This window comes from Leptonychotes weddellii, chromosome 5, assembly GCF_054177405.1.
Source record: "Leptonychotes weddellii isolate Sample4059 chromosome 5, ASM5417740v2, whole genome shotgun sequence".
NCBI lineage: Eukaryota > Metazoa > Chordata > Mammalia > Carnivora > Phocidae > Leptonychotes > Leptonychotes weddellii.
In genome coordinates this window covers 104,317,219-104,327,423 of record NC_138373.1, presented here as the reverse complement: position 1 = coordinate 104,327,423, position 10,205 = coordinate 104,317,219, and the positions used below count along the sequence as shown (strand labels likewise).

The following is a 10,205-nucleotide window of genomic DNA, read 5'->3' as shown; positions in this document are numbered from 1 at the left end:
CAGTCCTCTGGGACTTGGGCTGAAACCAGAGAAGTGGCAAAAATGTGGGGAGCAAAAAAGGAAGCTTTAGAGATGCACCAAGATGTGGAATAATGTAGAGTGTCTCTAGGAAGTTTTCAAAACAAGCAAGCAAGCAAGCAAACAAACATTTCTCATGTTGAATTTTGCTAACGTCTCATTAAAGCGCATAGGTGCTAACTGCCCTTTTTCTCAGAGGACTGTCATGAACCCCAATGCCATTGCCTCCTGAACTGCAGCTTGGGATGGGGGGGAGCCCGAGAGGCAGATTTGTCATGGCTCTGAGCTCTGTTTCCAGGAAGGGAGGAAGAGAGGTCATCATTTCATTCCCAAGCCCAGCACAGACCTGGGCACACAGTGAGCACTCAATGACCATGTGTTGACTGTGGAGTGAACTGAATCGCCCCTTCTGTTGAGATCCTTGTGCCGAGTCTTTGGGTGGGCTTCACTGTTTCCACTACTCAGACAACCAGACCCTCCCCAACCCACTTTCCAGTCTGTTCTTTCCACAGCTGAGGGCAGATAGATGGCCGCTGAGCACATGGCGGGGATGAGTGTGCCTCCTGGGTCCTGTCAGACAAAGCTAGGAGGTGGCCATGCCCAAGCATGGGGCATGGCAGGCGCCACCCCCTGCCAGGTAAGCCTGCCACCTTAGCAGTTTTACCATTTTGGATTATTTTCAAGGTGTGTTTAGTAGCCTGGAACAAACTTATTGCCTTGGAGGCATACCCCACCCATGACTATTTGGGACTAATTATCTCTCCTTCATTTGAGCCCAGCCACCTCTTTGAGGTATATAAAGGGATTTATTCTGCATAGGTCTTCAGTTCCCTTCCCTCTTCCTCTGACTCTCAGTGTCCTGCTTAACTCTTGTGCTTTTCCTTCATCAAGCTCTCTCACCATGAACAGACAAGTCTGCAAGACAGCTGGTGGCGGCAGCCAGGGCTTCTCCGGACGCTCCGCCGTGGTCTCCGGCAGCAGCCGGATGAGCTGTGTGGCCCGTTCCGGGGGAGCCGGCGGAGGGGCCTGTGGGTTCCGGGGTGGAGCGGGCGGCTTTGGCAGTCGCAGCCTCTACAGCCTGGGTGGCAACAAGAGCATCTCCATCAGCGTGGCTGGTGGCTCCCGGGCTGGTGGCTTTGGGGGAGGGCGTGGCAGCTGTGGCAGTGGCTTTGGGGGTGGCTATGGAGGTGGCTTTGGTGGTGGCAGAGGAATGGGAGGTGGCTTTGGAGGAGCTGGTGGCTTTGGAGGAGCTGGTGGCTTTGGAGGGGCTGGTGGCTTTGGTGGAGCTGGTGGCTTTGGAGGGGCTGGTGGCTTTGGTCCTGGTGGTTTCCCCGGGGGGATCCAGGAAGTGACTGTCAACCAGAGCCTCCTGCAGCCCCTCAATGTGGAGATCGACCCCCAGATTGGGCAAGTAAAGACCGAGGAGCGGGAGCAGATCAAGACCCTCAACAACAAGTTCGCCTCCTTCATCGACAAGGTGATGAAGCTTTGACTGGGCCCCCATTTCTAGGCTGGGACTTTGAGTTTGACATTTAGACACAGTGTTTAGGATGAGTCTTGGATGAGCCAGGCTGGACCAGGATGGTTAGGCAGAGCTCTAGGGTCTGGGAAGATGTTCAGGGCTGATGAGTTTGCCTACATGGTCACTTGCTTAGGGAAGACAATGGGCCCCTTTGGACATGGACATCTGCAAGTCCTGCTTGTCTGGCTCCCTGCTCAGGTCTCCTGACTGTTGCCTTGTCTAGGCCTAGGCTGGCAGCCCTGGCAACACACGGCAAGAGCCATGACTACTGGCAGGAACGGGTCTGACCCAGGACTGGGCGTTTTTCAGACGTGAGCTGCCCTTTGAGGCTTTCTGGGAGGCCTGTTCCTTCCTTGCCCTTGTGCCAGGCAAAGGAGTTGGATGCCCTAGAGAAGGGATTAAAGAGGCTCACCTGGAACCTTAGTCCCAACAGGTCTGCGGAGAAGAAGCTGGCAATGAGTCTGCACCCCTAAATCGACCTGGTCAGGAAGAGAAGGGTGCCTGGTGCCCTCCAGACCAGGGTAGCTTACACCGATGGGCTCCCACCTGTGATGCTGATTATGGCATTTCAATCAGTATCAGTTCCCAGGGATTCACAACCTCCGAAGGGCTCAGTGTCAGCAGAGCTTTAGGTCTGAAGCTATATTGCTGAGGTTCAAGTACATTTCTGCAGAGCGTACTGTATTTTTGGAGGTTGGGCTAGAGTCCTGAAGTCCCCGGGGGACACTGAGTGGTCATCTTTACAACTCTGCTTCCAGACAGGGGCTACTTCCAGTTGCTCCACCTGTCTCTCCTCCTCCTGGAACTTTCCAAACCGTGCTGCATCTTTAGCGGCCCGACTGAAGCGGTCATCTGCCTGTAGCCTCTCCAGCTACAGTAGGGACCTACCTTCACATCCCTTCTAGGCCTTTGTGCTGGGGGCTGGGGAGATTCAGACGCTCAGTCCTACCTGAACCAAGGCCCCCGCTGTGCCTCTGTTACTAGTGTTGCCTGATGCGGCTTCCCCTGATGCACTGCAGGTGCGGTTCCTGGAGCAGCAGAACAAGGTCCTGGAGACCAAGTGGAACCTGCTCCAGCAGCAGGGCACGAATTCCATGACAGGCACCAAAAACCTGGAGCCCCTTTTTGAGACCTACATCAGCAACCAGCGGAATTACCTGGACAGCATCCTAGGGGAGAGGGGCCGCCTGGACTTAGAGCTGAGGAACATGCAGGACCTGGTGGAGGACTTCAAGAAGAAGTGAGTGACAGACACATGTGTGGGAAGTTGCCACGGGCAACCCAGTCTCGGAGTTCCAGCTCTTTGTGCACTCCTCCTGCCGCTGGCGGTGCTGTCACCTAGCCTGTCTTCCTCTCCTTACCTTCACAGAGGGAGCTTGGTTCATTGGGCTCCCCACTCGCCCTCCTTCCCCAAGGACAAGTGAAGTTATGGCAAATGGGATGAGTTTAGGGTCGAGGAAGCACTTCCTCATGGTCCATGTTGGGGAAGATTCTGGTTCTAGAATCTGAAGGATGCTGGGACAACTCTGGTGTGATGACCAACCGTCCCAGGTTCCCTGGGACTGAGGGGCTTCCCAGGACGTGGGACTTCCAGTGCTGGAACCAGGCCAGTGTGCTGGGACAAACAGGAATGGCGGGTCCCCCTAACCAATAGGGGGATGGTCAGGAGGATGTGTTCAGCTGAGAGGGGCGGCCAAGGGACAGGGATGGAGAGATGAACTTTTAGTTTCAGACAAAACTGGTGTTTATGACTACCTTAAAACCCAAACTTAGTTATTTCTTTTTAATCCTTACAGGTATGAGGATGAAATCAATAAACGTACAGTTGCTGAGAATGAATTTGTGACCCTGAAGAAGGTAAGGGCTGTGTGTGAGGTTCCTGGGGCTTGTGGGCACAGGTTTCCAGCAGAGCTGGGGTATTTTCTTGCTCCACCACCACAGAGCTGCCAAGTTCAGGCAGTTAGAGCAAAAAGCAGAAGCCAGGTGCATCGTAGTTTGGAAAGATCCCTAAAAGAGTCAGTTCATTTGTTTTTCATTTTGAACCATCCCAATGGGAAGTGAGTCATTCCTTCACGTGCACACCAGCCTTGGACAAGGATCGGTCAATCACCAGCCTGTCCTGACTCTTTCCTGCTGCACGTGCAGTTTGTTGTTTGTTCCTTGGGGGGAACGAGGCCTTATGCTTCTGTCTTTCTCAGGACGTGGATGCCGCCTACATGAACAAGGTGGAGCTTCAGGCCAAGGTGGATGCCTTAATGGATGAAATCAACTTTCTGACGACCCTCTACGATATGGTGAGGATGTTACCTCCTAAGAGGGGAGCAAGGGAAGGTGAGATATTCTCAGAGGCTGGGGCACTTTGGTATCTAGAGCCCAGGAAGATATGGGGCCCCTTGTTGGGGTTCCACAAGATGGACTGCAGACATGGGGTTCTCTGAGGGACTGGGGGGAAGGGTGGGGCAAATGCATGTTCAGAGCTGAGTCAGAGAATGGGTCTGTTGTTTCCGGGCCTCTGTGTGCTTGTTGCAGAGGCGCCGAGAATTAACGGGCCCTTCTGTGTTGGCAGGAGCTGTCCCAGATGCAGAGCCATGTCAGCGACACGTCCGTGGTGCTGTCCATGGATAACAACCGCAGCCTGGACCTGGACAGCATCATCGCTGAAGTCAAGGCCCATTATGAGGACATCGCCCAGAAGAGCAAGGCGGAGGCCGAAGCGCTGTACCAGACCAAGGTGGGAGCTAGGCACCTCTGAGAGGTCTCAGGGAGGCTGTGGCCCGTGGGACTGCTGGGTGGTGAGTCCCCTGTTGTCACTGGGTGGACTCCTCTTGGTTCTACTCTCTAGAGACATCTTTCTAATGTTGTTCAGTTGCAAAGTGCTGCCTCTGTTGGAAGGTGGTTTCACTGTCCCCTGCCAGGCCACGTGTGAGGGATTCTAGTTTGCTCAGGGACCGTAGGGTGGGAGAACTCCTACCATGGCAAATCAGATGTTCTCTTCCCTGCGGCCTCCGAAGTGTCCCTGCTGAAACATAATCAATGTCATTTGCACAAATGCTTACTAAGCACCTTAAGTTTGGGTGGGTGACATTAGGGATGGAGAAACAAGTCAGGCAAAGCTGCATCAATACCCCATCTTCCCTTCTGTTCTTCAGTTGGGAGAGCTGCAGACTATGGCTGGCAGACACGGGGATGACCTGAAGAGCACCAAAAGTGAGATCACGGAGCTCAACAGGATGATCCAAAGGCTGCGGGCCGAGATCGAGAATGTTAAGAAGCAGGTGGGATGGCAATGGATACTGGTGCCTAGATGAACTGGTGCAGGCTGGGGGTGAGGATCACAGAACTCCTAGTCTGGAAGGGATTTCTGGGGTCATCTCAGGCAGCACTGGCCTCCAGGGAGTTCAAAGACCAAGCCAGTCTAGAGGGCAGGTAATCCATAGGGAAAATATCTCAGTAGATGAAGACAAGATAGAAGTGTTGGGGAGTGATGTTGCCTGGCTTGAAGATGTTTGCTATGGGATAAGCTATTATAAGACTCAGAGTCTGGAACCCTCCTCCTAGGCTCATCTTTTCCCCTGCCTCTCCCTGCCCTAGAATGCCAACCTGCAGGCAGCCGTCGCTGAGGCTGAGCAGCGCGGGGAGCTGGCCCTCAAGGACGCCAACGCCAAGCTCCAAGAGCTGCAGGCTGCCTTACAGCAGGCCAAGGATGACCTGGCCCGGCTGCTGAAGGAGTACCAGGAGCTCATGAACGTGAAGCTGGCCCTGGACGTGGAGATCGCCACCTATAGGAAGCTGCTGGAGGGCGAGGAGTGCAGGTGGGCCTCTAATTCCATCTCCCCACCTTCCCTGACCGAAGGCATGAGCTGAGGGCCAGATAAGTGACCAAGTAAATGAGAATGGAGGCCAGCTGTGTAGAGAGGCCCCCACCTTCCATAGGCCTTGCAGGGAAGCACTTGCTTTCACCAGCCCATTCTCTTCCATAGGTAGTTCAAGCGCACGCACAACCAGTGCGCTCAGGGGCTCTGTTATGGCCCATGGAAAGGTGCAGAAGGGGTACTGATCTGCCTGGCTTCTGAATTCAGTTCTGGTTGCTGTTCAACACCTTCATCCGTGAAAGATTGCTGGAAATTTGCTTTGTGACAGAGCTATCTTTCTCTTGCTTTCTCCTACAGGATGTCTGGAGAGTGCCAGAGCGCTGTCAGCATCTGTAAGTAGCCAAAATAACCTTGACAGTGAGAACTGATTCTGAAATATCTACACTAACACAGGGCAGTAGCACCTTACTTAAAAAATATTTCTATGGAAGTTGGAGGTCTTCTGTGGGTAGAAAGGGCAGCAGATCTGCTTTTGTCATTGTCTTGGGTTCAGGGCACTATTAATAGATCTATATGGGATGGGGAATACCCAGTTGGGAGCCTGTTAATGGGAGGAGAAATTCTGGATCATCTCCAATGGAGTCATCAAGAATTGGCCAGAGGTAGAAGGAACCACTGGAAAATTCATAATGACTTAGCACTATGGGGCGAGCACCTTATGCCATTAGAATGGATCACAATGATCACCAGGAGCAAAGCTGCCTCGGTCTCCTGCCCATCTTCCCGGGCCCAGTGGGTCATTAGTTATGGTACAGGGAGGTGGGCGCCGGGCGCTAATCGCTGTTCTGCCCTCTCCCCTGCAGCCGTGGTCAGCAGCGGCGGCGCGACGTCGGCCTCCGCAGGTGGATTCGGCGGCGGCTACGGCGGGGGCTTCGGCGCGGGAGGGGGTGCGGGCAGCGGCTTCGGCCGGGCAGGCGGCGGCGGCAGCGGCTTCGGCTCCGGCTCCGGGGCTCGCTGCGGGGTCAGTGGCGGCGGCTTCAGCTCGGGCAGCAGCCGGGGCGGCAGCGTCAAGTTCTCCCAGTCCTCGCAGCGCTACTCCAGATAAACGCGGCGCCCGGGCCCCGCAGCCGCCCCCGGCCTCGCGCCCCCGGCCGCGGCTCCCCTCCGCCGTCAGCGCCACCCCCGGCCCCCCACGCCCACCCCAGCACCGCCCGCTCCCGGGCCGCTCTTTGGGGCTAGAACACCCGGGCCTCTGGCTCCTGCAGCCGGACCCCTGGCCGAGCGCCGTCTGGAGAACTTCAGGCGCTCTCTCGGGCTCCCGTCTGTGCCTGATGGTCCAGGTGTGGCCTCAGCCGCCACCTTCTCCTGCCCTTGGGGTCCCCTTCCTGGGGGGAATGGTCACCACTTCTGATGTATATAACACACGGACCCCTCTGCCAACCGTTCTGTCGCCAATAAAGTGCATTGTGTTTCACATCAGGCCTCTGGGTGCTCCCTGGTCACCTTTCTCCCCACTGGACGGACTCCTGTCACCCTCTCCCAGTGGGCTGTGCTGTCTGTTCCCAGAACAGCAGGAGTGCTGATCCTCTGCCTCTAAAGCAGTCACTGGCTACTGTCCACTGTATGGGATCGAAATGGGCAAGATCTGGTTGTTCATGTATTGTTTGAGCACGGGGGAGGGGGGTAGGGGGAGGGGCTGGTGGGGGGCACACCCCAGGAGGTCGCGTTACCTCACAGTTCTTAGAGGGGAAGGTGGGACCTTGCGGACATCCATCTATCCCTTGCCTTCTCTCATTTGGGGGAAACTAAGAGGGCCTTCAGTTGTTGAAGGGCTTGGGGATGGAGGATTTCTTTCCTTGGTGCAGGTGGGTCCCTACTCCAGCTGACATCCTGAAAGTTCTCCCCACATCAGGGTGCACCTGGGCAAGTGTGAGCTGCTAGAACCCCAGGGCTGCAGGGATTTCCCGAGAGCTACCTATCTCAAAGGCTGACCCACAAACCCCAGTCTGTTGGGGGAGCTCTGCAGAAAGCGTTCTGTGTCCTTTAAATCTTTCCTCCTTGGAGCACATATTAGAGGTTCCGAGAAGTTTTGTAGCAAAGACTACCTGTTAGCTGTCTTTAACCCAGCATTTCCCACAGAGGCCTCCCTTTTGGGTAAACAACTATTGACACCCCTCGGAAAATGTCCTACACCTGTCTGCATGCATTCTGGGTCCTCAGGTTGTATGCCAGCCATGGAAGCTTCCAGAACCAGGAAGCCCTGATAAAGTATTAGTTGGCCATGGCAGTGCTGTCCGGAAGGTCATGGCTGGAAGAAACTCAGGCTCAAGGAGTCCAAGAACTTTATTTGCAAAGAAGGAGACTGAGGCTCAGAGAGGTGGGGAGGTTTGCTTAGGGTCCTAGAGCATCTGAGGGTCTGAGCTGGGAGTGCGCCCAAACATCCTGAGTCTGGAGCACCTGCCCCTGCTCCACACTGTCTCTGAGGCTACGGTTGTTGCCCTCCTGGCATGGCCAGCTGCCTGGGTACCCAGAGAACACGTAGGCAATGGAGTAGAAACATTAAGCCAAGCTGGGCCAGGGAAGCAATATTTCCATCTTAGGCCAAAGCTGAATTTCTTTCAGAGAAGGGAAACGATAATTAAACAAAGAAAAGCAGAAACTGGGGCTTGAGATTCGTATGGACATCCCATGTTCTCCACTTAGCAGAGCAATCCAGGGCCAGTTCTATCTGATCTCCCAGGAAGGCTCTTTGCAGGATGTAGGATTTGGTAGCTATTGCTTCATCTTTGGGCAGGGAGGTGACTTTCCTGGCTGGCATCGCTTTGTGGACAAGGCTAGGTGGGTGAAACTCAGTGCCTGCCCCAGCTCAGAGGGCTGGCTGCGTGGGAAGGTGCCAGGCCAGTGATGGGACAGCTGTTCCCCCTAGATGAAGTCATTGTTAATGAATGCTTTCCTTCAACCAATATTCATTAAGTTAACTCTCGGGCACTGGGCTAAATGTTGGAGATACATCGGTGAGCTGCTCACGAGATAGACATCTGTCCTATGGTTGGAGCTGGAATGTGGTTTCAGAAGGGACACCTGTCAGCACTGGAGACTCACATTTGAATATCATCTGCATAAGGATGGTTAGGGTAGTTTCTAGAGCCACGCAACCGATGAGCTCTCCCAGGTGGAGGGAAGAGAATAGGGCCCAGGCTGAGCTCCAGCATCCAGAGTCAAGGAGAAGAGAACAGTCAGCCAGGCAGTAGAGCCTGGGCCAGGTTTTCCAGAATGCCTATCCCTGAGAAGTCAAGGGGTTTCTAAATGGCCTCCAAGGGAAGCCCAGAACAGGGCTAACGTTTTTTGGACACTGTTCCCTGGTTTCAAAGTTCACATTCAGCCAATGGCCTCTTTCCTTTGCTGTTCTCCCTGGACTCTAGTCTATGCCCACTGGCCCCTGTGGGGGTTTACAGGAGATCCCCACTACCTAATCGCCTGCAGGTGGCAGGGGGGAATCCATGAAGCTTCTTAAAGGGGAGAGTAGCCAATGGTAGGCTGGCTCAGGAGGAATGGCACCATGGAGAGGACTATTTCTTGGAGATGTCATTGTCAGAGGAATGACCAGGCAGGTGAACTTGGTGCTAAGACCTGAGACTGAAGGAATTAACTCCATGCTTGGTTGGATATTCTCTACCCAGCCTTGATCATTTCTGATCCAGGCTGAAAACACTTCCAGGGAACTTGACCTGCTCCTCCTCTTCTTTCTTTGCTTCAGCTTTTATAGAATTTCTTTGTGAAATTCTACGGTGATTTTTCAGGTGCTCTTAAGTCTCTGGGCTTGGGTTTGCTTTCTAGCACTTGACTAGACTTTTTATTTATTTCTTATTTTTTAAGTAAGGAGCCAATTGGTGCTGTGTTTTCTGTTCTTTTTCTATCCTCTGAGGCATGTGTGTTTGCCCACAGGGGAATGCTCCAAGACTGTTGAATAATGGTGACTTGTATGCCCTAAACTGGGATTTGGGGCCATGGGTCAACGGTCAAATATTTCTTTTGCTCTCTCTGCTTTGTTTCACTCCTGTTTTGTTTACTCCTTGGGTGTGGAGTGGTACATCCTCCTGTGATGACACGGGGACCCAACTGTTACCCCTCACCCCACTCCCATCCCCACCCATTCCTCTCTGCCTACTCCCTCCCCGCACCCCACCAGGAAAGAATGCTCCAAACAGTTCCTTCCTGTTCTAAGACCTTACCTTACTCACTGGTTCACACATTCCTGGATGTCAAGGAAACCAAGATGGATTTTTGGATTTCAGGTTATTTCGTGCTTTCTCCTTCTGGGATGTAGGCTATGGGCCAGAGCAATGTATGAACAGTGATGGTAACACAGTCACAAAAGCTCAATTAAGGGAACAAAGCTCAGTTAAGGGAACCAGGGGGTTGTTTCCCCCACAGGAATCTGCCTCTCGATAATCCAGACTGCTGATGATCAGGATTTGCATAGAAAGTTCTGGGTAATTTGCAGGAAGCTCTGTGTGTGACTCCTCCCTGTCTTGTCAGGAGCTAGTGGGGCTTGTTAGGCAACCATTAGAAATCTCATCTCTTGGGATTTGGGCTGCCCCTTCTCTGTCTTCTGAGCAGCTTGGCCTGTGTGTGCATTCTCCCTCTGCTTCCGAGGCCAGAAATGTAGACACCCTGCAACAATCTAGGGAACACTGAGTTCTGAAAACACTTCTTCACGTATTTTATATATATCTCTCACAGGTCCTTCTGGGATGCAAACTGTACAATGCACATCTCTGCTGTGCCTAAAATCAAGCCAATCACCCCAATACTTCCAGCCCAGGCTGAAGGCTAGTTGGTTCTCCGAGGAA

The 10,205-nt window shown here is 53.6% G+C and overlaps 1 protein-coding gene across 3 annotated transcripts; it reads left to right on the top strand.

Moving 5' to 3' along the window:
* The first annotated feature begins 771 nt into the window (after nucleotides 1–771).
* On the top strand, nucleotides 772–6,457 carry KRT3 (keratin 3). 3 transcript variants are annotated; one of them, XM_081821735.1, is made up of 11 exons: nucleotides 804–1,010; nucleotides 1,041–1,172; nucleotides 1,284–1,495; nucleotides 2,560–2,780; nucleotides 3,337–3,397; nucleotides 3,739–3,834; nucleotides 4,107–4,271; nucleotides 4,690–4,815; nucleotides 5,132–5,352; nucleotides 5,710–5,744; nucleotides 6,216–6,457. In XM_081821735.1, exons 1-11 carry the CDS (start codon nucleotides 920–922, stop codon nucleotides 6,455–6,457), a joined length of 1,602 nt encoding a protein of 533 aa, XP_081677861.1. In that variant the 5' UTR covers nucleotides 804–919. The 3 variants fall into 3 exon arrangements, with proteins under 3 accessions (XP_081677860.1, XP_081677859.1, XP_081677861.1); XM_081821734.1 differs by having other exon boundaries at nucleotides 772–1,133; nucleotides 1,164–1,495; XM_081821733.1 differs by having other exon boundaries at nucleotides 772–1,495.
* The last annotated feature ends 3,748 nt before the right edge of the window (nucleotides 6,458–10,205 follow it).

What these genes read in the sequence shown, in the direction of transcription:
- KRT3 (XM_081821733.1), top strand. Translation starts at nt 920, where the DNA reads ATGAACAGACAAGTCTGCAAGACAGCTGGTGGCGGCAGCCAGGGCTTC. An exon ending in AATTTGTGACCCTGAAGAAG is followed by an intron (nt 3,398 to 3,738) that starts GTAAGGGCTGTG and finishes TGTCTTTCTCAG; the next exon opens with GACGTGGATGCCGCCTACAT. An exon ending in TGACGACCCTCTACGATATG is followed by an intron (nt 3,835 to 4,106) that starts GTGAGGATGTTA and finishes CTGTGTTGGCAG; the next exon opens with GAGCTGTCCCAGATGCAGAG.